The 27,719-nt window shown below is 38.7% G+C and overlaps 1 protein-coding gene across 2 annotated transcripts in view; it reads left to right on the forward strand.

Moving 5' to 3' along the window:
* UGGT2 (UDP-glucose glycoprotein glucosyltransferase 2) overlaps positions 1 to 27,719 on the forward strand; it is a 120,221-nt gene that overhangs the window by 57,716 nt on the left and 34,786 nt on the right. For both annotated transcript variants that reach the window (XM_058670626.1, XM_012926534.2), the window contains exons 21-29: positions 3,694 to 3,900; positions 4,352 to 4,483; positions 8,695 to 8,819; positions 9,638 to 9,733; positions 14,291 to 14,393; positions 16,789 to 16,868; positions 17,529 to 17,718; positions 21,215 to 21,373; positions 21,677 to 21,762. In XM_058670626.1, coding sequence (XP_058526609.1) covers positions 3,694 to 3,900; positions 4,352 to 4,483; positions 8,695 to 8,819; positions 9,638 to 9,733; positions 14,291 to 14,393; positions 16,789 to 16,868; positions 17,529 to 17,718; positions 21,215 to 21,373; positions 21,677 to 21,762 — 1,178 coding nt within the window. The remainder of the gene's footprint in view (positions 1 to 3,693; positions 3,901 to 4,351; positions 4,484 to 8,694; positions 8,820 to 9,637; positions 9,734 to 14,290; positions 14,394 to 16,788; positions 16,869 to 17,528; positions 17,719 to 21,214; positions 21,374 to 21,676; positions 21,763 to 27,719) is intronic.

Below are 27,719 nucleotides of genomic sequence, written 5' to 3' on the forward strand. Positions count from 1 at the left end.
AAATGTGATCACAGTGACAAATGTAGTATTGGTGAATCTAACATTACTTCAAATGGGAATAGAGCACAAAATATTGTATACTGTATGACCCCATTTAGGTGAAATTGAAAGAGGAAATGTTTAATAATGCAAGAATATTGGTGTATTCTCACAAATGGAAGGAAAGTGGTTGTCTAAGAAGAGTATAGTATTGACAGGATTTTTTTTTTCTTTAATATTCATTTATTCATTAATTACATTGCATTACATGACTGGGATTCCCCCCCTTCACCCCAAACCCTTCCCCCATCATGAATTCCTTCACCTTGATGCATAACCACAGCTCAAGTTCCGTTGAGATTCCCTAATTAAAAGTTTACACCATACAGAGTCCAGCATCCCACTTGTCCAGTTCAAGTTCAACGGCCTCTTAGGGAGGCCCTCTCAGGTTATGATACATTTGCATAGGCCTTGAGATTTCCCTTAACCCCTCCCCAAATCCCTCCCTGAGTTCCCCTATATCATTACTGTAGTATTGTTCTTCAAACACAGTCATATATGTCCATTATTGAGGACATAGACAATTGCAGAGAGTCCATCATCCTATTGTCAAGATATAGTAAACAGTTTCATTGGGAGTCCATCTTTGGAAGTAGAGATGCATATTGCATTGTATCCTCACATCTGGATATGTCTCCATTACACAGTTACTATACATCCCTTTAAGTGAACAGACACAATACAAGATCGATAACAGGAAGAAAAATAGAAATTTACAATGCCATGAAGTTAAATAATATGCTGCTAGAAACGATATCTCCATTACACAGTTACTATACATCTCCTTAAATGAAAAGCCACAAAACAAAACCAACAGGAAGAAAAAATGACAATACCATGAAGTTAAATATCCTGCTACTTAATGACTAATGTGTCGCTGAAGAAATGGAAAAGAAAATCAAGAACCTTCTTGAAAATGATGCTACTGTATGACATATGAGTCACTGAATAATTTAATAAGAAAAAGGTGTTTTGAAGAGATGAAACTAACAAAAAAAATCACAATCCATGAGATACAGTTTCTGCGGATCTTTGTTAATGAAATGTGTCTCGTGTAGGCAACAAATAGATGGGTTTTGTTTTTTTAATCCAGTCTACTAATACGACATTTGATTGATGAGTTTAAGCCACTTGCATTCAGGGGTAATATGTATGAGTGGTAATTTGGTCCTGTCATTTTAGCAATGGGTTGTTCATTGATTTAGTCTTCTGTCATTTTACTGGGATGTCCTTTGCCTTTTGTTTTGGTGGGTGCTATTCCTCTTCTCTGTCAAGAGGATATCTTTAAGTATCCTTTGTAGTGCAAGTTTCAAACAGGCAAATTCTTTTGTTTATTTATTCATTTTGAAAGACAAAAGTTTTGCTGGGTATGTTACCCTGGGCCAGTAATTTTTTTCTTTTAGAATCTGGAATATGTCATTCCATTCTCTTCTTGCCTTTAGAGTTTCCTGGGACAGGTCTCCTGTGAGTTTAATTGACATTCTTTTATATGTCAATTGACTTTTCTCACATGCACATTTAAGGATCTTTTCCTTATGTTCAATTGAAGAGGCTTGATTATCATGTGTCATGGTGAAGATCACTTTTGGTCAACTCCGTTTGGAGTTCTGTGTCCCATCTGGATGCTTTTTCCCAATTCTTTCTCCAGATTAGGGAAATTTTCCCTTATTTCGTTGAATATACCTTTAATCCCAGTTTCTCTTTCTGCACCTTCTGGGACTCTGATAACTCTTACAGTAGGCCTTTTAATAGTCTTTCAACTCTTGAATACTGTTTTTTAGCTTGATCCAGCTCTGTTTCCAGCTTTCTGTTTGTTTCCTGTTGGTGACAGGAAATATCTTCCAATTAGGAGATTCTTTCTTCTGTCTCCTTCATTTTGATTTGGAGACTCTCCACTGTACTTCATTTTCTTCATTTCTGATATATCCGCTTTCTTTTGATTCATTTCCATTGTGACATTCCTTGAATTCCTTGAATGCCTGTTTTACATGCTTCTTGATGTTAAGCTTTATAACAAGTGCTTTTAATTCTGTATCCCTGTTTTCTAGGTGTCTGAGTTTGGCTTAGGGTTTTTCTCCTTTGCTGGGGAGTCTTCAGTAATATTCATTGTGCCTCTCTCTCTTCTTTTGCTCTTGGTCATTGTACTTCTGGTTAGCAGAGTCTTCTCCTTGGGGCAGGTTTCTAAGCTGTGTCACCCACAGGTCTTCAGTTCGATTTTACTTATTGCAGTCACTTGTGCCACTCCCTCCAGCAAGTTCCAGGTTTGGTTCTTATGTTAGATTTCCACCATGGTCTCTGTAGCCCCAGCTCCTGGCTCACCAGTCTGTACATTCTGTGTGACTCTGTGCTGCGGCTGCACCGTTGTCTGTACAACCCTTCTCCCACTTCTGGTTGGAGCAGGTCCCAGGATTTGGGAGACTCCAGGTATCCTATATAGCTTGGTTGTTTGTGGTGGTGATCTTGCTGAAACCTGTTGGCTGTGAGGCCTGAGGGCCATACACACCTATTTTGACACATACAATGCCATAAACAGTATTATTTCCTGTGGGACCAGTGCAGTGCAATGAGCTCAGTGAGTTCACTCCCAGCTCAATACATGCGCAGCTCACTATTGTCCCTGCAGTTTTAAAGTTTTTCCACACTGTATGAAATGGCGCCTGATGTGCCACTACTAGAGTTCTTGATCTGCTGGCCATCAGGTCTGGAGGCTACCTAGACCTGTCTGTGGTGGAATTTATAGGATGGCATGTTGGTACAGTTTGCTGAGCCTGAAATGAGTTCACTCCCAGCTCAGTGCATGTGCAGTACTGTCCATTCACCTTGCCTCCGCAAACAAAATGGTGCCCGATGTGGCTCTAGCAGGGCCGACTGGGCTATGAAATCCACGCTGTTCCCGCACGGCCTGTCTGGGATCCGCTACTCTGTCTCTGCTCCTGGTCAAGTCAAACAGACCAGCAGGATGGGCAGTTCTTTGTCTGGGTTCACCTCCGGAGATCCAAGTGTTCACCTCCAGAGATCCAAGTAAAACACCCTTCCCACCTGTTTGCTGGTCGAATTCTGGCTGCTGGTGGACTTTAGGTCGTTGTTTGGTGAATGCCACTGGGGTGTCGGTCACTGCAACACGACACTGTTTTCTCTGCTTTACTGTGTCCATCAGTCTCCAGATACCCCTCTGCTATTGTTCTGTCCTCTCCCACTTCCTGGAATGTGCCCTCTCTGCCTCACACTGGCTAATGCTTCTCTGTCTGTTTAAACGTGTCTTTATCCTATTCTGCCATCTTGTTTCTTCTTACAGCAGAGCTTTTACAAGGGCTTTGGATTGCTGACAGGGCCGGCCTTCTGGACCAGCATGGTAATTTTATGGTACTTGAACTTATTGAGCTCTGTGTTTCTGTTATTTGTAATTTTTTGTGTGTACTGTTTAACAAGCTTAGAAAAAGAGACTAAGTAAATTAGCAAATTGTAATCTTTCTGTGAAAATGAAATGACCACAGCTACTAAAATGATCAGTTCTTAACATATTCAGGAGTGTCATCATGGAAGTATTGGCATCAAAAGGTGTCCATGGTGAAGTAAACACATTCAATGAAAAGAAATTATTCTCCTATAAACTGTTTTATAAGATGATTTTTTAACATGGCATTGGTTTTGCAGAAAACAAGTGTTCACAGTCGCCTAGGGGTGATTTATAACCCTTCATCAAAAATAAATGAAGACAACACAGCTATTTGTAGAGGAATTTTGGTCGCTTTTCTGACGCAGAAAAGTAACTCTTTGAGAAACTTTCTTGGGAAGCTGGCAAAAGAAGAAACTGCTACAGCTATTTACTCTGGACATAAAATTAAAACATTCCTGTCTGAGGTCAGTACTTGCTTGAAGAAATACATTTTTTGTGTATTTTAAAAGTATAACTCAGTGTGTTTGGAAATGCCATGTTATAGAAAAGTAATAACTAAGCATAATGGATTGCGGATATGAAAATAGCTTTTACAATTTATGACACAAATATTTATGATATGACATTGCATATGACATTTTAATCAAATTTCATGTTTCATTAACTAGTTTTTAAAGTAGCTTAAATAAAAATATCTTAATTTGAAATTGACTTCCTTATTGTAATAAGTACAAATATAAGATTTAAACATAAAAGTTGGCAAAAGTGGTTGTTTAAAAAAGTTTTGAAATAATGCAGTGTTTTAAGATCATAATTTGGTGTAATCTCAAGTTTAGTAAATCTTTTGAAGGAGAAGTTTTAAGAAAATAATATATTTACTTTTACTAGTATCATCATTTAAAATTTCTCTGTTAGGGAATGGATAAGAATGCATTTGAGAAGAAATACAACACCATTGGAATGAATATTTTCCGAACTCATCAGTTGTTCTGTCAAGATGTACTTAACTTGCGTCCTGGGGAAACAGGTGTTGTCAGCAATGGGAGAGTAAGTAAAAACTTTGTTCACTTTGTGACTGACACTGCTCAGTCAAGTTTCAGGCCTTTCAGTCACAACACACCCGATGCAGAATATGCAGAAGGCAGTGTTTGTGGTAGCACAGCACATGGGGCTGAGCATCGCTGCCATGTGGACAGGGCACACCAACTCTTACTCCTCCTCCCACTGCTGTAAGCATGGCTACATTCATAAATTCATATTAGGAAGATTCTTCATCATTTATCCAGTTTAAAAAATACTTACTCACTGAATCTACAGTGTGATGGTACACTTAGGTAGTTGAATGATGGACTTGAAACTGTTGCTGACGGACTATGTTATTGTAATAGCATGGGGAAAGTGGTGTGGGGAAGGTGAAAGTGGAAATCCCTGAACCTTCAGAACTGTATCATGAAAACTGAAAAAATAATAAAATAATAATAAAATTACCAAAAATTTTGTTCACTTTTAGTGAACAAATTTCACATATTTTACAATATAGTTTTAAGAACAGTGATACAACATACTCTACTGCTCATGACCCCACCCACCTGACCTGTCCTTCCATCCCTGGCTCACTGCCTCACCCATATTTTTGCCATGGCATAATTTCAGTTCACTTCTCAAACACAGGCACAATATTCCTTTAGGTGAATTCAAGAACTGGGGCCTGGCACAGTAGCCTGGTGGCTTCCAAGTCCTCATCTTACACTGGATCCCATATGGGCGCTGGTTCATGTCCTGGCTGCTCCACTTCCCGTGCAGCTCCCTGCTTGTGGTGTGGGAAAGCAGGACGGCCAAAAACCTCGGGACCCTGCACCCGCGTGGGAGGCCCAAAGAAGCTCCTGGCTTCGGATCACCTCAGTTCCGTCTGCTGTGACCAGTTGGGGAGTGAATCAGCAGATCAAAAATCTCACTGTTACTCCTCTTCTCTGTATATCTGACTTTCCAATAAAAGTAAAGTAGATCTTTTAAAAAAATTCAAGAACTAGAAGGTAGAAAAGCAAAGACTACTGTTTCCTCAAGATTTGGCAAAGGCTGTATAAAATAATCACTTTCTGTACTCTATGTGTTAGTTACCATGGATCAGGGAAAGCATGTATTTCTTTTTTTTTTTTTTTTTTTTTTTTTTATAATCCATTTTATTGTATTGTTGTTGACAATCTTTACATAGTTAACTATAGTTGAAGGAAAAACAAGAAAGAGAGAAAAAAAAAAAAGGTTCAGGGGGATAGGGAGGTGGGCAATGCTATTATGTCCATATTGTTTCCATCATGTATCTGAGGTAAAAGGGGATATTGAGGGAGAAGCCCCACCCGGTTTCCCGCCCACCCCAAGTCCCGGATGTGGGGCATGCTCTGAGATATGTGCTCAAGTGGAGTTAATAGTTCTCCAGTTATGAGTCACTGCCAGTTTCGCTCGATGAGGTGGTCCACTGATTGATATGGTCCATCATGAAGTCTCCATTTGTCCCATATTTCGCTGCCAACATGTAGCTGAGATGAATGATTGTCCTATTCTGTCTTCTGTCTTTTCTTGGTTAGAATTCTGAGTCCAGCAGTTCAAGTGGGGAGATCTCCAAAGATACTTTGAGGTATTCCCAGATTAGTTGCTTGTATGTTCTAGCGAGCACAGGGCCCGGCACAGTCCATCACCCTAATCAGCTGGTGGTTGCAATTGCTGTGTTGGTTCTGTTTTCAGTCCCGAGTTGCACTGGAACCAATGGGTGTTGCAGTCCAGTCTGGTTCGGCCCTTACATCAACCAGTGGGAGCTGCAGCCTAGTTGGGGCGACCCACAATAACCCCCACCAGACCGCCCCCTACCCTGGTTTGCCAGTATGTGTAGCAGAAGACCAATCTGTCCCCCATCCCATTTGGCTCTGGTACTTGTCAATGGGTATTGAAGCTTAGTTTTATCTAACCAACTCAACCATCCAGCCCTCACAGATATTGTTGAGTACCTCTCTATCTAGCCATCCCAGCCCCCGTCCTAGTTTTCATGCCCTCCCACGGGAATAGTGACCCAAGGAGGGGGAACCCACTTTTTCCCTCCCAGGTCTCTCTGTCCCGGTTTATGCACTCTTTAGGTGGTCCTGTGACTTGACTTGACAGAATTAGTCCCCAGTGCCAGCTTCTGCCAGCTGATGCTGTGGCCCGAAAGCATGTATTTCTTTTGGGGACTTGCTTAGTTCACCAAGCATAATGATTTCAATCTGCCTCCATTTTGTTGCAAAAGACAAGATTTTATGGCTGTGTATGATTCCATAGTGTATACTAAAACACATCTTTTAAAATCCATGAATTGATGAAAATCTGGGTTAATTCTACATCTTAGCTATTGAGCTGAGCTGCAATGAACATGGGTATAACAATAACTATCATATGCTGATTGTATTTCTTTTGGGTAAATTTCCAGGTCAGAATTGCTGGGTTATATGGTAGATCTATTTTCAGATATCTTAGAAATCTCCAAACTGCCCTCCATAATGGTTGTACCAGTTGACATTCCACCAGCAGTATTTTAGGGTACTTTTCCCCCACATCCTTACCAGAATTGCTGATTTTTTGGAGTTTTGGATCATAGCCATTCTAAGTGTGGTAAGATGGCACCTCCATAACCTTTTAATTGGCATTTCTCTGATGGCTATTGATCCTGAGAATTTTTTCATATTTTTTGATCATTTGTATTTCATCCATTAAAAAGTGCCTGTTCATATTCTATACCCACTTCTTAAGTGGGTGTTTGTTTTGAATTTTTTGAGCTTTTTAAGATTTCTAGATATTCTTTTTTTTTCTTTTTCTTTTTTTTATTATTTTTAATTCATTAATTACATTGTATTATGTGACAGTTTCATAGATACTTGGGTTCTCCCCACCCCTCCCCAAATAGATATTAATTCTTTATCCATTGCATAATTCTTCCATATGGGTGGTGGGGACCCAGGTACATGAGCCATCTTCCCTTTCTTTTCAGGCACATTAACAGGACTGGTCTGGGATGCTGGTGTCACAGGTGTCAACACAGCAGAGCCGGCCCCATGTTCTTCTGTTACTTGATTGTCAAGTCTGAAGCTATTTTTCTAGGGACCTTAGACAATTTCATAGTTGCTTTTTTTTCCATATTAAACTTTAAAATAGGACACAGAATAATCAGGTTTCTACCTATTTTATGTTGTGCTTACAAAGGTAAAATACATCCAGTTCTCTGAGTTGATTAATAGTCTTACTAATCCTTTAAGAAAATAATTTAAAATTATATTTATCAGCTAATAACAGAATTGTACAAGTCACTCAAAGTATAAATCCAACTATTTTCCAAGCTTTCCTGTTCAGAGTTGCTAAAAAATGTAAAATTAGAAGTGCTTTCAAAGTTACCTTAAAAATTCTGTTAAATCCTAAGACAATGAAATACTCGTATAAGAACATTTCTAATCAAAGTGCCATTTGTGTTTTTAATAGCTTGTGTTTCATATTTAAGGTAAACTGTGATGTTTGTTTAGACATCCTAGATAATGTCATTTTTGATATGAGCAAGTGCAAAGGATTCAAGAACTATTCAGTGATTTTTTTTTTTAGAGAATGTTAATTGCAGAAGCAGATGGGGAAATAAGAAAATTTAGCTCCAGCCATTATATTTGTATTCTTTTTAAAAAAAAATTGGGGGAAAAAATCTGACTTTTTTTCTAATTGTAATTAAATAGAGTTGTTTAAAATATCAGATATGCCAGTCTCAACCTCTGTATCAGGGCTTTATGTACAAGATCACGTGATTCCATTTACAGAGGTGTTTTTAAAAACAATTTATTTTTATTGGAAAGGCAGATATAGAGAGGAGGAGAAACAGAGAGGAAGATCTTCCATCCAATGGTTCACTCCCCAAGTGGCTACAACAGCAGGAGCTGAGCCGATCCGAAGCCAGGAGCTTCTTCCGGGTCTCCCACATGGGTGCAGGATCCCAAGGTTTTGGGCTGTCCTCCACTGCTTTCTCAGGCCACATTCAGGGAGCTGGATGGGAAGTGGAGCTGCCAGGACATGAACCAGTGCCTGTATGGGATGCCCACGCTTGCAAGAAGAGGATTAGCCAATCTAGCATTACACCAGGCTCCAGAAACCTATATCTTAAACAACTTTTACCTAACAAAGAACTATCTGATGAGAGAATAGTATCTTTAACATTTGGCTTCTAGACGTCATATAATAATTCAACCTTTTCTTTTAAGTTTTTAGGGCCTTTAGATAAAGATCTATATGTAGAAGATTTTTACTTGCTGGAAAAAATGACATTTAGTCATTTAGCAGAGAAAATTAAAGGCATTGCTGAAACTATGGAAAGCAATTCAAAGAAGTAAGTGTTTATGATCAAAATAGCTGATTTTGGACTCTGGTTATCTCTAATTTTTCTTTTTAAAAATAAATTTAAAAAAATTTTAAAAAATGGTATATTATAAGACTTATAAAGACATTTGTGAGCATTGTGGTGCAGCAAGTTAAGCAACTGCTTAGGATGTCCACATCAAATACTGGTCTGCAAGTTCAAGACTTGGTTCTGTCCCTTCTGTTCTAACTCCTTGCTAATGCAAGTGAGAAGCAGGGATGATGCTTCAGGTACTTGAATGTCTGCACCTGTGTGGGAGCCTGGGTTGAGCGGCTGGCCTGGACCAGGCTCAGTCCTGCTATTCCAACAGTTGAAAGACCTGTCGGCATCTGTCATCCTGCCCTCTCCCTCGCTCTTTCTTTCTCTCCCTCAGTCTCCTCTGTCACTCTGCCTTTCAAACAAATTGATCTTTAATGAAAAAGATATTGGTTTACTCTAACACCAGACTTTGGATATTAATATTTCTCTTGAATTTTGCTGTTAACCCACCCATCTGTACCTCTTCCTTCCCAAGAGGTAAGCATTTCCTAAATGTTGAGTGTGTGTTTCCTCCATTTGTGTGTACGCATTTGCTCCATGTGCAAGTACCCTTTTCAGTGTTCCTGTACTGAATGTCTTGACATTTTTTAGAGAAATGTTATACTATAAATTTCCTTTGTATCATATTTCCCTAGGAGTTTTAACTGTGTTCATGTATTTAAATAGAGCATTTCTCAAGTCATTGATTGCAGCATGCTGTGTGGGACTCTCGCCCTGAATCTCATGCATTGCTTGTCTTCTTTATGTAGCGTAAGTGAGCTTGTTATGAAGATTGATTCCCTTGTTTCCTCTTTGCCCAACTTTGGAACTAGATATGACATCACATTTCTTAAAGAAGATCACAGGTAAAAATAATAGTATTTGTGGGTTTGCTTCTTTTGTTGTTGTCAGTACATTCATTACTCGTTTGTTTCCATAATGTATCGTTTTAATTAAAAGTTCTGTTAAAATTTTCCTTATTATCAAATATCTAATTATATATTCTAATGAATAAGAGTGAAAATGATGCATTTCAGATAAGTATTATGAAGTGTAATATGTTCTGTCATACTCACGATCATTTTTGCTGTATCATGAGATAATCATGAATAACCCCATCTTTGTGTGTTCAGTGTGTGAAAGCACTGTTACTGAAGAGTTTTAATCAGTGAATGTGAATGTGTCTGTAGACTGTAGTTGTCTGCCTATGTCTTGAGAAGCTTCAACTATATAGTATTTTACAACAGCATGTCCCAGATTATCTTCTGTGGAACACTGCTTAGGGAGTGAATTGTGAGGGGATGGCTGTCTAAGTAAATTTCAGGCACACTACATCTTATTGATTCAGTGTGCATCAGCCCAGTAATGGTTTTGAAAATTTGTGTTAAAAAAAAAAAGGAAAAAAAATCTTTTTGGATTAATTCAACAGTTAGACAAATCATTTATTTCTCTGTTACTCAGTGAAAATTGGGTACCATGCATTGTGCATGTTTGCTTTTAACTGATCTGATTCATGACTCAGAATTGTCCTGTCAGAGTGCCCCCATCTTCTGCAGGATGCCCATTCTATACCATGCTGGAAGCAATGGGGACCAACCAGGTTTCCTTCTATTGTATTTAAACACCCTCCTTTTCCACCTGTGCACCTCAAGGTCCAGCACCAGAAGTAAATGTCCTCAGGTGAACAGCTTTACTAACTCCCATAGTTGTCTGAGAGCAGCTCCTATAAATAATCCCTAAAATTCTTTCTTGTCCAGCTCCAATATGCTTGAAATACACAGGCCAATATGTTTATGCATGCATGCATATAGATCTCTTTTTAGGTTCCTGTCTCCATAATGGTTGTTCCATTGTACCTTCCCAAAGTGTATTTGGATACCTTTTTTGCAAAATCCTTAGCAGCACTTGCTGTTTTTGGACATTTGGATGATAGCAATGATATTTTAAGGTTTATTTTTATTTGAAAAGCAGATTTTGTGGAGAGAGAGGAGGAGAGAGAAAGATTGGGTCTTCCATCTGCTGATTCACTCCCCAAATGACCCAGAACTGAGCTGAACTAAAGCCAGGAGCCAGAAGTTTCTTTGGGTTTCCTCCATGGGTGCAAGGGCCCAAGGACTTGAGCCATCCTCTGCTGCTTTTCCAGATCATTGCTAGGGTGATAAATCGGAAGTGGAGCAGCTGGGACTGGAACCCGTGTACGTTTGAGGTACCAGTGCTGCTGGTGGAAGACTAGACTGTATACCATCACACTGATGCTCGTTGAGTGATAGTCATTCTAAGCCGGTTGAAGTGCAACCGGAAGCCACAGTTGTTTTCCTGTGTTTTCCTGATGACTTGTGATCCTGAGCAGCCTTTTGTGTCTATGGATATTTGCATTTCATCCTTTGAAAAACGCCTATTTGCATCATTAGTCCGTATGTGAACTGTTTTGTTTTTGAGTTTCTTGAGCTGCCTCTATGTTCTGGACAGTAATCCTTTAGTAGAAGTGCATAGTTTGTGAATGTTTTCAGCCAGTCTGTTAGTTGCTGCTTCACTTTGTTGAGTCTCTTCTGTGAAGAAGCTTCTTAACTTGGTGTACTCCCATTTGCTATTTTTTGCTTTTATTGATTGACTCTAGAGACTTGTAAAAATTCTTGTTTCTGCACGTGTTGTACAGTGTTGGCCTGTGTTCTCCTAGTAATTTTTTGCTTTCAGGTCTTAGATCGATTTTTATATAGGGTGTTAGGTAGTGGTCTTGCTTCCCTAATTCTGCATATAGTGATGTGATTTTTCCAAAACTACTTAAACAGACTGTCCTTTCTTAAGAGAAACATTTTGCCTTGTTTGTCAAAGATTGGTTGGTTGTAGGCATCCATGTGGGAGGCCAGGAAGAAGCGTGTTGAAGCCCTGTATTTTATTGAAGTCTGTGTCTCCCTTGAGGTTGTTTTTATAACAGTTACTTTAAATAGCCAGATGCCCTACCATTAGATGCATATGTTTTTCATCATATCCTCCTGTTGAATTGATTCCTTAATTATTATTTAATACTTTTTGTCTCAACAATTTTTTCATAGTCTATGATATTCCATTTCTCCCCCTCTTTTATCTCTTTTTAGTATTTGCGGTAACACCTGAAGTTTACATTGTGGTTAAAAAAAAAAATACTTCACTGAAAAAGTTGAACAAGTATGAAGGAAAACGATCCTAGCTTAGTGGGAATGCAGACATCTATAAATAGTAATTGAATGGAAAGGGGAAAAGCAGTTTTTTGGTATTAGGATGGCTACTCCTGCCAGGTTTTTGTTTGTTTTGATTTTTTAACTTGGAGTGTGTTTTTGTTGATGAAGATGTCTCTTGTAGGCCGCATATGGCTCAGTCTTGTCTTAATCCATCATCTAGTCTGTACCTTTTATTTGAAGAGATTGGCTTGTTTACATTCATGCTTATTATCGATGAATGTTTACTTGGTCTTGCCGTTTTCCTGTAAATATCCCTGTTATTTGTTGTGGATCACCTTTGTAGTAGTATTAGAAAGCTTATTGCCTTCACATTCTTTTATGATGATGACTATCTTTGTTTCTGTTTCTGATCAATCCTTAAATATTTGCAATGCCTGATGAGTGGGGACATGTTTTCAGGCTTTTTTAGGAGGTCTTTATTTCACCTTCATTTATAAATGAGAGCTTCTCTGGGTCTAGTATGTTGGCTTGATATTTCTTTTAGAACTTGGACTATGTCTCCCCATTCTCTACTAGACTGTAGGGGTTTTTATAAAAAAAATTAGCTGTAAATTTGTTTGAAGATATGTTGAATGAAACATGGCATTTATCTCATGCACATTAGAGAATCTTTTTTTTTTTTAATTGGAAAGTCAGACATACAGAGAAAAAAGAGAGGAAGATCTTCCTCCATCCGTAGATTCACTCCCTAAGCATCTGCAATGGCCTGAGCTGAGCCAATCCGGAGCCAGGAGCCAGGAGCCTCCTCCAAGTCTCCCCTGTGGGTGAGGGGTCCCATGGCTTTGGGCCGTCCTTGACTGCTCTCCCAAGCCATAAGCAGGAAGCCGGAAGGGAAGTGTGGCTGTCAGGATTAGGATTAGAACCAGTGCACATCTGGGATCCTGGTGCCTGCAAGGCGAGGACTTTAACCGCTAGGCTACTGCGCCAGGCCCTAGAGAATCTTTCTCTGTTCTACCTTTGAAGGTTTGACTGTTATGTATGATCGTGAAGATCTTACTGATCATGTCTGTTAAGAGTTCCATTTTGTCCTGTACTTACTTGCTTTAACTTTCTCCAAGTAAGAGAAGCTTTCTGCTGTTTCACTGGAAATTGTAATCCATTCTTTGTTTCCTACCTTTAAGAAGTCCTAAAACATGTAGATTTGCTCATTTGATGGTACTTCATAAATCTTATGTGCTATTTTCAGGTTTTCTAATTTCCTTTTTTTTTTTTTAGTTTCTCAGATTTTTACAAAGATTTGTCTTTTAGCTTGGATGATGTTCTACCTCACCAAATCTGTTGTTAAAGCTTTCCATTATCTTTTATTATTATTTCAGATACTGAATTCTAACATTAAGATGGAATATTCTATACTTCTCATCATATGCATGCCATTAACTTGTAATTACATTAAATGTAGAATCAATTATCTCTCCCTGGCATTTTCTGACTTCTAATGTTTTCCCACTCTCCTTCAAAGATTATTCTGCGTTCTGATTTAGACGTATGTCAATGAAATGGAAAATGGAGATGGCAGTGAGAATGAGATGAGAAGGAAAAGATTGCACACAATATTTTGAAATATTTAATAGAAGTGTTGAAAGTCTTTTCAATTACAAAGAAATTACTTAACTAGTACAAATGTTAATGGATATTTTTTATATTGTATGACCCCTGAGAATTTTGAAAACCTAAAATTAACAGCTGTAATGATTTTTTTTCTGAAGATTTATGTTATTTACTTGAGCAGAATTAGAGAGGGAGGCACAGAGAGCCTCCAACTGGCCTATCTCCAGTTGGCTCTAACTGCAGGGGCTGATCAGGTCGCCTGAGCCTGCGTCATCAGAAAGGCCTAAGCACTAGAGCCATTGTCCACTGCTTTACAAGCTCGTCGATGGGCTAGACTAGAAGTGGAGCGGCTGAGTCTCAAACCAGTGTGCACATGCTGCGTCAGTATCACCCACCACGGCAGAGCTAGCAGTCCCACAAGGCCAGCCCCAATGCAACTATTATTTAGAGAGTTTCTTTTAGAAAAGATTTGAAAAATCTTCCACTTTCTTGAATTCTTTACTGTTCTGTAGTTTGTTCAAATGTTAGACTTTCAAATTTTCATTTTATTATGAGATAATGCATGAGAAACAAAGCAATTTATAAGAAGGTACCTAACAGATCATGATTAATGAGGTGTTTGTACATGCTTAAGTTTTCATTATTTTGTTTTTGCAGCGTTGTAAAGATAAATCCTCAAGAGAGTGATATGTTCTTTGATGTCACTGCTGTTGTGGATCCGCTGACAAGAGAAGCACAGAGGATGGCACAGATATTGATTGTAAGATATAAATTGGACCTAATTTTTTAAGTTCTGAAACTTTTGCATCTATTTTCAATTATAAGCAAATAGCTGCGCGCTGAATCATTTATCCAACATTAAACAGACTCTCAAATATTGGTGTGGAAAATGAAATGACAGTTTTTCACAGAGTGTAATTGCAGTGCTGAGGGTAAGTGTTGCTGTGAGCTCAGATATGTCTGTCTCCCAGGGATTTTATATTTCAGCACATGTAATATGTTCCAGTGAATGTGAAGCCTTAACCCCCAGTGTGACTGTGTCTGGAAATAGATCCGTTTGTTCTAATGGAACCCATCTCTGATAGAATTGTGGCCTTAACAGAGAACTCTGAGTGCTCACATCTGAAGACCACTCAGCAGACTCTGAATCAGCCTTGTGCTCTTCAACCTCCAGAACTGCGGAAGAAACGCCTTTCTGTTGGGCCAAACACACCAAGTGAGGTATTACCGCATGGCAGCTCCATCAGAGGCATTCATCAGTTTTCCTCTGTTGGAAAAGTTGATGTGTAAGCTCATTGGTCCAGTTTAATTAAGACCAAACTAGTTGTACCTTCAAGAAGACTGGCATCCATTTGTATTATGGACCAGTCCAGTGGTATGTTCCTTAGTACTGTAAAGACGGTTTCCAGTGTGAGCAGCTCAGTTACTGGGTGACTGTTACTGAGATTTCTAAGTTTTAAATTGTGATGTAGCTTTGAGTAGTTGGATTTGATTAGCTGGTTACACTAAAAGGCTCTTTTAAGTTTTCAAACATCTTGTGTACTCCTGCAAAAGATTAGTGCTATTCTAACACATGTTTTTTAACAATAATTATACATAGGTTATAATTTTATACCAAAGAAGATTTTATATTTTAGTTATATTTTCCATGAACTATTTGAAGTACATTATAGAAGAAGTTATTGGAAAAGGGTGTTTCATTTAACATTTGGGAAAAACTATTTCAATAGTCTTTCTGGTATCAAATATGAAGAGTAATAAAATGAAAACTCATTTTTAATCCTTTATATATTATAATTACTCATCAAAACTATACTTTTGTTTCATCACTTCCTGGCCTTTCAGCCAAAACCATCTGTGGGTTGTTTTTTTTTTTTGCTTCTTCCTTTACTTGTTTGCTTTATTGTCTAATACCTTTCATATCTTCACTAATTCGTTGCCTGTGCAGACATGAGAATTACTAAAATTATTATTTTCCTGGTTTTTAAATCTGTATACAAACAGTTGTCTATATATACATATATGCATGCATCGCATACATAAGCACATATGCCCTTTTTCATACATACAAAGAGAAGGAAAGGAGGGTGGTGAGGAGGGGAGCATTGCCCCGTCTGTTGGCTGGCTCCCCTAATACCCACAGTAAAAGGGGTGAAGCCAGGAGCTGTGAATGCAGTCCAGGTCTCAGTCAGGTGTGGCAGGAACCCCATACTTTAGGCTGTCACTAAGCCTTCCAGGATCTCCTGCACTGGCAGGAAGCTGGAGCCAGGTGTGAAACCCAGATGTTCCTGTATGAAAAATGGGCGTCTTAATCCATATCCTAAATGCTTGCTGTCCTTTATCTATTTTTTTAAGATTTATTTATTTTATTACAAAATCAGATATACAGAGAGGAGGAGAGACAGAGAGGAAAATCTTCCGTCCGATGGTTCACTCCCCAAGTGAGCTCAACGGCCGATCCGATGCCAGGAACCAGGAACCTCTTCCGGGTCTTCCACGCGGGTGCAGGGTCCCAGTGCTCTAGGCTGTCCTCAACTGCTTTCCCAGGCCACAAGCAGGGAGCTGGATGGGAAGTGGAGCTGCTGGGATTAGAACCAGTGCCCACATGGGATCCCACTCACATTCAAGGGAGGATTTTAGCCACTAGGCCATGCCGCCGGGCCCCTTGCTGTCCTTTTTCTACTGTTTATGCTTTCTAGAAATAAAAGGGAAAGAGCATGTTTAATCTCTGTGACCATGAGAGCTTATTACATCTCTTATAGAATGGAATTCTAAAAACGATCGGATACACTCCACAATGCTACTGCATGAATCCACTTTATAAATCAAATTTTCAGTGATTATATTACTTATTCTTTGATAGTAAGGAATTTTAAATCTTATTTAAAAAGTCCGTTTTAGTAACTTGGGTAAAATTACTCTGGTACACTGAAATCAGCTGGTAGGGTTCAAATCTTACCTTTGCCATGAATGACTTGTGATTTTTGGCCAATTGCTTAGTGTTTCTGTGCCTCAGATATAGAATTACTGCTTCTAGAGGTTTTATAAGGACTGAATGAGATAATGAAGTGTTAATTACTAGTCTATAGTACTTGTTCAATAAATGTTAGCTGTCAATGTTGTCTGATTTTAAATGGGGGAACTTTTTAAAATAGGTACTTGGCAAGATTATCAACATGAAGACAAAGCTGTTTATGAACTGTCGGGGTAAGCTGTCAGAAGCCCCTTTAGAAAGGTGAGTCTGTATGTAATTGTGTTTGAAAAATCAGCATATGTTAGCAAGAAAAAGCAAATACTATTCTACTGACAGTACTTTATCAAGAAAGAGAAACATATCCTCTTTTGATCAGAACCGTCATTGTGAGCCACTCTTATTTATAAGAATATTAAATATCATTTAGGTGTCCTTGGGAAGGAAAAAATGTGTCCACTGGATGAGGATGGTTTTGTAGAACTTGTTCAGTGCTTTTCTATGTTTCACTTAATTTTGTAGACCTAAACCATGCACATTAGGTAGAAAAATAGCATTCACTTAATCCATATTATTAGTAGTGGTAAGAATTAAAATAACCCAAAAATATACATGGTCAAATTTGAAGAACAAGTGAATGACTTAAACTACAAACTACCATAGCCTACATAAGCCAGATATGACATGAAAAATTTTTAATCAGACTTGGTAAGACACAGGTAACAAGCTATATGGTATACATAGTCTTAAAGTGCCAGCAAAATAATAAATGTCTACTTACATGTAGTATGTTCTAGTTTTTAATTTCAGACTTTGTGATTATGTTGCTAGGCCATTTCCACATTTAAAATATTTTAGAGGAGAACATAACTGAAGTATATGTATTTATATTTATAGATTTGTTCTTGTTTGTTCTTTTAACAGCTTTTACCGTTTTGTTCTGGAGCCAGAAGTGATGTCAGGGCCTAGTGATAGTCCTTCTCTTGGACCTGTGGCAAAATTTGGGGATATCCCAGAGTCACCTCTTTTAACCCTCAACATGATTACTCCAGAAGGCTGGTTGGTGGAAATAGTGCAAAGCAACTGTGACCTTGATAATATTCACTTAAAAGATGTAAGTTGTGGTGTAAGATCATATAGAAACTGGGGTAAATTATTACCAGATCTCCAGTTGTCGTAACATAATGGTTGCTTGCCACAGTTTTCTCTATTTTCTTTATTTGCTGATTTTCCCAGTTTCCAAATTCAGCTTCTCTAGTTTTCCAAAAGTTCCTCAAATACCCTTGATATTTTTTGTTGCCTCAGACTGTTAGCCCCAAAGACTACTTTAACATATGAAGATAAGAAAACAAATTCTAGGTCACTTATTTTACCCTACAGTTTAGTTTTAACTCAGAAAGGATACTTTTCACACAAAGCATTTTTTCTGCTTTTCAGTGCTAAGAGAAGGCAATCTTAACAAATTCAACTAGAAAGCAGGAGTCAAATCCTCTGGCTAAATACACCTGCTTCCCGTTATCTCCAACAGACCCTTCTGTACTAAATAAGTTTCTCCTCTTTATATGTTGTCATTCAGTGCACAAGACAAAAGGAAAGGAGAATATTGTAATATAAACTTACTGTTTTAGAAAATTCAGAAAGAAAAATGCAGAAATCAAAAATTTAAGAACAGAAGCATTTTGGGATTCATGTCCAGAAATTTGGAGATAATAGTTGATTTATACACTCATGAATACTTTCTATGGGATCCTAAAGTATTTGCATGCAAATACCAGCACCCTCAACTGAACCCCTTAAGGAAATGTAAACTGATTCATGTTCATTATTTTAAATTCGTCCTAAAATTCTAGGGAAAGAAAATATGTGAAAAATAATTTGGGGGAAAATGTGAAAATGAACTTGGAAAGAAGTAAAAAAGTTAAGAAGATCCCTGTTTTCTTTATTGGATCCTTCTTGAAGCAAGTGCATCATTATTTATCAAGAAGACAACTTGAAAGGCTCTAACCAACGCTGCTGTGAGAACTTCACAGCAGAGGAATTAGCACAGCTTAGGAAGGGCTTTAAATGGATTCTGCTGATGTATACTTAGCAGCTGTTAAACAGTGGTGATTAAAGTTTTTTTTTAAAGATTTATTATTATTGGAAAGCCGGATATACAGAGAGGAGGAGAGACAGGAAGATCTTCCATCCGATGTTTCACTCCCCAAGTGAGCCGCAACGGGCCGGTGCTGCGCCGATCCAATGCCAGGAACCAGGAACCTCTTCTGGCTCTCCCACACGGGTGCAGGGTCCCAAAGCTTTGGGCCATCCTTAACTGCTTTCCCAGGCCACAAGCAGGAAGCTGGATCGGAAGTGGAGCTGCCGGGATAAGATCCGGCGTCCATATGGGATCCCAGCGCGTTCAAGGCGAGGACTTTAGCCACTAGGCCACACCGCCGGGCCCAATTAAAGATTTTTGTAGAGAATAGAACATTCTGGTCTGGTAGTGTTTATTTTCTTTTTTTTTTTTTTTTTTTTTTTTTTTTTTTTTTTTTTGGTGTGTATCTTTTTTTTTTTCTTTTATTATTATTTAACTTCATTAATTACATTGTATTATGTGACACAGTTACATAGATACTTGGGTTCTCCCACCCCTCCCCAAACCCTCCCACCATGGTGGATTCCTCCACCTTGTTGCATAACCACAGCTCAAGTTTAGTTGAGATTCCCCCATTGCAAGCATATACCAAACATAGAGTCCAGCATCTTATTGTCCCGTCAAGTTCAACGGCTTCTTAGGTATACCCTCTCTGGTCTGAAGACAGAGCTAGCAGAGTATTATCCCAGTCAATTGAAAGCTCCATCATACCATCAGCAAAAATTTACATCATTATGGAATTAATTGACATAGTAATGAGTAACCAATATGTTAAAAGTAAATGCGAGTTAGATGCTGTTTGAAGAGCATTAACACTAAAGTTAGAAAAGTAAAATCTTGTGTCTTCATGGACTATTTGAATAAACAAGGAAATTATAAATTGTTGCATCTGCAAGAAATTTATAGTTAACTGTCTATCAAATTCTTCCATTGTGTGCTTTACATAGAATATTGTCTGCAAGTGATAATTCTGAAAATTACCTTGAAATTTGAAATAATATAGTATTTTCCCTTTTGTTTTAATCATTTTTATTAATATAAATGGAAATTTTATGTATCCTTTAGGTGCAAATGCAAGACAGCCCCATTGCCCTCACTGCCCCCCACCTTTTCTTCATTAATTTTTACTAAGATACAATTTTAATCCACTCTGTATTTATAGACTTAATTTGCCCCAGGTCATAATTTTAATTATAAAGTAGGAAAACCAAGTTTTTTAGAACTATAAACATCATAATCCTATCCAAAAATAACCATCTCATCTGAGTATGTTTTTTAAAGATTTGTATTTATTTGAAAGACAGAATTACAGAGAGGAAGAGAGACAGAGAGCGAGCTTCCATCCGTGGGTTCATCTGCCAAATGGCCACAACAGCTGGAGCTGAGCTGATCTGAAGCCTGGAGCTGCTTCTGCTTTTCCTGGGTTGATATAAGGACCCAGGCATTTGGGCCATCCTCTACTGCTTTCCTAGATCATAAGCAGGGAGCTGGATGGAAAGTGGAGCAGCCAGGACTCAAACTGGTGCTCATATGGGAAGGTGGTGCTGCAGATGGAGGATTAACACACACTTCAAACATATTGGCTCACATTTCTATACAATTTTTATGTGCCATGTTAACTGCCCTCAGCAGAGAAGACATTTTTGTGTTTTGGAGGCTGGCATATTTCACTAAGCATAATAGTCTGTGGTTGCATCCATTTTGTTGCTAAATATAATATTTTTTTCTTTTTTGTGGCTGAGTAGGAGTCCATAGTGTGTATATATCACATTTTCTTTATGCACTCATCAGTTGATGGTCATCTGGGTTGATTCCAAGTCTTAGTTACTGTGAATTTAGCTGCAAATAAACATAGGGATACAAATGGTTATTTCACTCACTGAATTCATTTCACTTGGGCCAATTCCCAGGAATGGGATTATTGGGAATATATGAAAAAAAAAAGGATCTAGACAAATTCACCCTTAGTGGGGTTTAGCAACATAATTACAAGTGAAAATTTCATTGAATAGCCAATATTAATGCCATAATTTTCAATTACGGAGTTGAATGTTGTAGCACAGTGGATTAAGCCATCTTTTGGGACACCCAAATCTCCTGTCAGCAACAATATAATTATTGAAGAGTTTCCATTTGATTGCCCGAGTCATGCTTAAAATCATAAGTGAAACCATGTTATGAATGAAGACAATTGAATAAATTCAATTATCTTAGACAAAGCTTATTCTCTGAATTGTATATTAAATATATCTCAAACACTTAGCAAATTTGGGAGAACAGTAAGATATGTAGTAGAGATTTTTGGCCTCTCTGCAAAACTGAGCGATTTAACCCAAACTCGTAAAATATGATTCAGAAGAGTTACACTAGATTTATCAAAACACATTTGCTGATTTTCAAATCCTGCATATTTGTTGTTGAATATATTTTATGACCCCTACTAATGCTAAAACCAATGACATGTCCCCAACAGATTGAGAGAGCTGTTACAGCAGAATACGAACTCGAGTATCTGCTGCTTGAAGGACATTGCTTTGATTCAGTGACAGAACAGCCACCTCGGGGTCTGCAGTTTACACTAGGCACAAAAAATCAGCCTGTTGTAGTGGATACGGTAGTGATGGCGAATCTCGTAAGTATTACACACATTTAATTGGTGATATTGAATTAGGTGCTCTCGTGAAATTCTCTAGGTTTTCTGAGTAAGCAGAAATAATCTGTATTCTGCTGCTGTTATACAGCTTGCCAAAAACAAAATTGAAATGTTACTTAAACCAAAAATGCAAGCAATCATACTCTTAAAGGTAATTGTAAATCTTGGGATTCATTTAAAGAACTTACTTCACAGTAAACTTTCTTGGATGATTCTTGTGCAGTCTTTATTAAACAGTGGTGCTTTAAGTTATAAAACTGATTTTCCCCCTCATCTTAAAAGGGATATTTTCAGTTAAAAGCAAACCCAGGTGCATGGATACTGAAATTACGGGACGGAAAATCTGAAGATATTTATCAAATAGTTGGGTAAGTTACATGAACCACTTTTCTATTTTTTTTTTTTCTTGAACAGAGAAAATGAGTCAGAACTGCCATCTGTTGCTCAGTGTCCAAATGTGTGCAGTGGCCAAGGCTGAAATGGTGCTGGTGTTAGAACTAGGAATATGATCCAAGTCTCCCACAACAGTGTCAGTAACCCAAGTACTCGGGTTGTCACCTGCCTTCATGTCTGCTGAAGTCAGGAGCAAGACCTGGGATTGAACCCAGATACTCCCATGGCAGATACGGGCACCTGTTAGACTGTGTAAATGAATTTCTGGTCTGATTAAAAAGACTAAGTAAAGTCCAGATGTTATCAGTATGACAGAATAAAATTTTCCACAGCTCATCCGGCCAGAGATTTTGAATTATCCACACATGAAGAGGTTTTCATGGGGTGTGTGCATTTCTTTTGATAAGAAAACCAAATTGAGGATACGGCATTACCTACTGCAGCACAGGAATAGGAAAAGATGCTTCATAGAGGAGAGTATGGACAGTATTAACATTGTCAATTTCCTTGCCCACAATCCCAAGCTGCAGAGTCTGGAGTAGTCTGTTTTTGGGGAGAAGAGTTTAATTAATTGCTACCTTGATGGAATTAATTCCAGTGTGTACTTACAGAAATGGATGCGTATCATATATTCTGCTTGCTATAGAAGGAATGAAAGTACAGAAGCTAAGCAAGATCTACTTAGATCTGTATTTTAGCCTTATAAAAATCATGCTTTCGGGCCCGGCGGCGTGGCCTAGCTGCTAAAGTCCTCGCCTTGAAAGCCCCGGGATCCCATATGGGCGCCGGTTCTAATCCCGGCAGCTCCACTTCCCATCCAGCTCCCTGCTTGTGGCCTGGGAAAGCAGTCGAGGACGGCCCAGAGCTTTGGGACCCTGCACCCGCGTGGGAGACCCGGAAGAGGTTCCAGGTTCCCGGCATCGGATCAGCGCGCACCGGCCATTGCGGCTCACTTGGGGAGTGAAACATCAGATGGAAGATCTTCCTCTCTGTCTCTCCTCCTCTCTGTATATCCGGCTTTCCAATAATAATAAATCTTTAAAAAAAATCATGCTTTCAAGGCCTAAGAACTATTTCTACTTGTTCGAGGTGAATGAGGTTTGTTCTGTGTTCTTGGACATGATTAGCTAGTATTTTGTTGAGGATTTTTACACCTCTATGTATTCACTGGTTTATTGGCCTGTAGTTCTCTTTGTGTATCTTTTTCTGATTTTGGAATTGGTGATGCTGGCCTCATAAAAAGATTTTGGGAGGATCCCATTTGGTTGTTGGGAATAGCTTGAGAAGACATGGAATTAGTTCCTGAGAAGTTTGGTACAATTCAGCAGTGAAACCTGGGCTTTTCTTTGTTAGGAGTGTCTTTATTACTGATTCAGTCTGTGTCCTAAGTCTTGGTCTATTCATGTTTTTGATGTACAAATAACTCAGTTTCAAGCGATTGTGTCTAGAACTGTTTCTTACAGATTTTTAATTTGTTGGCATATGGTCAATTGTAATGATTATTGATGATTCTTTGTATAACTAATGTGCTCTTGTATTTCCCTTTTCATCTCTGAGTTTATTGATTAGGGTCTTATGACTCTTAGTGGGGAGGATAGTTGGGCTAATGTTGTATTGATTTTTGTTATTCAAAAAGCAGGTCTTCAGTTATACATAGCATTTCATATGTGTCTTCTTTTGGCTTCAATTTTAATTCTCTGATTTTAATTATTTCTTTCATGCGACATTGGGTTTGTTTTTTTTTTTTTCAAGTCCTTGAGGTGTATTAAGAGATGATTTATTTGAGGATTTTCTGATTTCTTCATATAGTCACTAATCGCTATGAGCTTTCCTTTTTTTCTCTATTTTGCTGATAATGTTTACATAGTTGATTATGGTGCAAAGGGTAAAAGGACTGGAGGAAAGTGGGTAAGACCATTGTTACCACATTCTCTTTTTTCCTTCTTGCATCTGGGGAACGGGGAGAGATAAGGGGAAAAGCCACACCCACCCTCCCAACCATCCCAGGGTCCCAAATGTGGGGCCTGCTTTGAGGGCTCCATTCAAGTGGTTTTGGTAATTCAACATTTCTGAATTGCTGCGGATCTCGCCACTCCAAGCACGATGAGATCTCTCCAGAATCTACTGGCTGATATAGTCACCTCAGAGTCTTCATTTGCTTAGATTTTCACTGCCAACACTTGGCTGGGGTAGTTGATTGATTTGTTCTGTCCTCTGTCCTCTGTTCTGGTACCATGTGTCCTGTGCAGGTTCTAGTGTGTACCATCATATCCTCCTTGTGCAACTGGCCATGCTGTCCACTGCTCCATCTGAGCCACTGAGGAGGCCCAGCTCTGACACAAGCATTCTATGGTCAGACCATGGACCCTGCAATTTTCTCCATGGCTGAAGTTCTGAGTTGAGCAGATCACTTGGGGGATCCGCAAAGAAACCTCATCTAAGGCAAACCCAGATCTGATTCTTATGTGTGCTTGCTGATATAGGGTCCGTCAGTCTGTCATTCCAGTCAGCTTACACACACACACACACACCCCGCAATTGCTGGATCAGTTCTGTCTCCAACCCTGTCCTTTACAAAAACCAATGGGTGTTGCAGGCCAGACAAGTCCCACCCACCACACTCTTGGCCACATAAACCAGTGGGAGCTGCAGCCTAGTTGGGGCAACTCCCAATAACCCCACCATGCCTGCCCCATGCCCTCATTTCATGTTTGCCAATATGTACAGCAGACTGGTTCAATCTGTCCCACATCTCATTCAGCTTTTATACATGTCAATGGTTATTGAAGAACTTTCTTAAATACGGCTTTGTAAGTTTTGCTACATTTCCAAGATTTGTTTTATTTCTTCTCTAGTTTATTAGTGTCTTTTCCAAGAATGTTATTTCCTCTCTAATTTATTAGCGTATTGTTAAGCTTGTTTTATGTTTTCCAGAGTTTCTTGAGTTATTGATTTCCAGCTTCATTCCATTGTGGTCAGAAAAAAATGCATGGTATCTTTCTTAATTTGCTGAGGCTTGCTTTATGGCCTAGAATGTGGTCTATCCTAAAGTAGGTTCCATGAACTGATGGAAAGAATCTGTGGGATAAAATATTCTGTAAATATCAGATCCATTTTGTTCATAGTATAGATTGACTGTGTCGTTTCTTTGTTTTTTTGTCTAGTGTCTCTCCGTTGATGAAAATGAAGTGTTGAAATCCTTCATTATTATTGCATTGGAGTGTTTGTCTCCTTTTGGATCCGTAAATACTTGTTTAGAATAGCTAGGTGCCCTGGCATTGAATGCAAACATAGATATTCTATAGCCACTTATTCTTGTTGAATTAATCACTTGATCATTATGTAATGCCTTTCTTCATTCTTCATGTCTTTTATTTATTGTTGTTTATTGCAGTCTGTTTTATTTAATATTAGGACCCCTATTTGTTTTTCCTTTCTGTTGGCATCTTTTTCCATCCTTTCACTGTCAGTCTCTGTATATGTTGGTGATGTACATTTCTTGAAGGCAGGAAAGAGGTGGATCTTGTTTTTTAAGCCATTCATCCGGTCTGTATCTTTTGAGTTCAGGCCATTTGCATTCAGGGTTATTATTGAAAGGTAAGGACTTTGTCCCACCATTTTTCCATAAAAAAATGCTTGCTTCGAATTCCATTAGTAGTTTTACTAGAAGATTTTTTTTTTTACCTTCATTTTCAATTTGGTGATTGTCCTTCTCTATTTCTGTGTGGTACAACCTAAGAATCATTTATAAGCCTAAGCAAGTGGTGGCAAATGCTTTTCATTTTTTGTTTGCTATAGAATGTCTTCATTTCACCGTCATGTATGAATAGAGCTTTGCTTGATGTAATGTTCTGTGTTTGCCTTGTTTAAAGTTCCTAGTACATGTTTCTTCATGCTGTCCTAACCCTTATGCATAAGCATGTATGTGTACTTATACAATGAGGAGTTAGCTGTTAGTCTAAATGGGGATCCTCCGAAGGTTACCTGATGTTTCTCTATTGCACATTTTTGAATCTTTATTTGTTACTGTCGAAAGTTTGAGTATAATGTGTAATTGGGACAGTCACTTCTGATCATGCGTATTAGGAGTTCTGTGTGTGTCCTGCACTTGAATGTCCCTGTCTTCTTACACGTTACGGAAATTGTCTGCTGTGATGCTGAATGTACCTCCTGATCCATTCTCTGTCCGCATACTCAGGAGCTCCTCAGATACATACGCTTGGTTGCCTGATAGTGTCCTATATGTTTTGACTGCTGTTTTGAGTTTCTCTAATTGTAAAAATATTTTTGGTTAGGTGATACCAGATTTTTGTCTTCAGTGTCAGAAATTCTTGTGCTTCCCCAGGCCTGTTGTGGAGGTTTGCCATTGTATTTTCCATTTGGCATATTGAATTATTTGTTTCTAATATTTGTTTTATTTCTCTGGAGAATCTCAGTGTCTTTGTAGAATTGGTCATCTATATCATGTATGGATTTCTTTACCTCAAAAGTTTATTTCTGAGTAATCCTATAATCGTTTTGTTTTACACATATAATCATTTATTTTTACACATTTTGTCAATCTCTTCATTTTTACCTTTTCTAAGATTGATTTTTTTTTTTCTTATTGCAAAGTCGGATATATATAAAGAGAGAGGCGGAGAGACAGAGGAAGATCTTCTGTCCGAAGGTTCACTCCCCAAGTGACCGCAATGGCCAGAGCTCTGCCAATCTGAAGGCAGGAACCAGGAGCTCTTCCAGGTCTCCCTCACAGGTGCAGGGTCCCAAGGTTTTGGGCCATCCTCCGCTGCTTTCCCAGGCCACAAGTGTTAGGAGCCACAGACTTATGGGCCTTAGACTTGGCCTACCTGACAGCCTGTTGCATTGCAAAAGCCAGCAAGCAGGGCTACAGCAAGCAGGATATTAGGCCAAAACATCCTCTGTAGAGCAAGCAGAATAGAACCTCCACCTTTGTTCCTGTTCAAATAATTAGTTCCTCTCCTATTTCAATATAGGTGATTAGTTCCTTCCCTGCTTCAACGAAGATAATTACTCCCAGGAAACCCCTCCCTTTCTCCCCCTCCCCTAGAGAAGAAGGTATATATATGAGGACAAAAAATAGAGAGGCACTCTTTTCCACCAAGTACGAGTGTCCGGGTGTTTCTTGGGCCAGCAGCCCGGGCTAATAGCCCGGCATTCCCAGTCCACCCTCAGGGTTTGAGCATCGTGTCCTGCAGGTCGGGACACACGAGCAGGGAGCTAGATGGGAAGCGGGGCTGCCAGGATTAGAACTGGCACCAATATGGGATCCTGGCATGTTCAAGGCAAGGATTTTAACAATTACGTTATCGCACTGGACCCAAGGTTTTCAAAGAATTCCTGGGAAATGGTAGGCCACCGCACCAGGCCCCATCTTTACCTTCTAATGCTGAAGAATTCTTATGTTCCTTTGGAGGAGTCATAATGTCTTCCTTGTGACGTTTTGTGTTTTTTTTGCCTTTATATGTAGTCATCTGTGGAAACATTTGTTGGTTTTCTTCTCTGAGGGTTTAACTAAAAATTCTCTGTGTTTAGACTTCATTATAACAAGTATTTGTTACTGTAAAATAAAACTAAATCGAAGCAATTGCCTTTCATTCTTAGCGTCAGCTTCTTTGTTTCCAGGCTGCATTGCCAGAAGCTTGGCGTTTTGTATAATTCACCATTATATTTTTGCAACAAAATTAAAGTGTAATTCAAATCACTTCTGTATCACAAACTATCTGTAAGATCTTGCATAAATTTCTTTATTGAATCTTAATTTTCCCTTCACAAAAGGAGATAAGCCTATTTACCGTGATAAGGATTACATGAGAAAATTATCATGGAATGCAGTATCTTGCATGTTGAATAAACAACCCATTTTCCTCGCACTTATTCTGCCATCTTTACAGACTACAATTGCAGTCTATCA

This window comes from Ochotona princeps, chromosome 12, assembly GCF_030435755.1.
Source record: "Ochotona princeps isolate mOchPri1 chromosome 12, mOchPri1.hap1, whole genome shotgun sequence".
NCBI lineage: Eukaryota > Metazoa > Chordata > Mammalia > Lagomorpha > Ochotonidae > Ochotona > Ochotona princeps.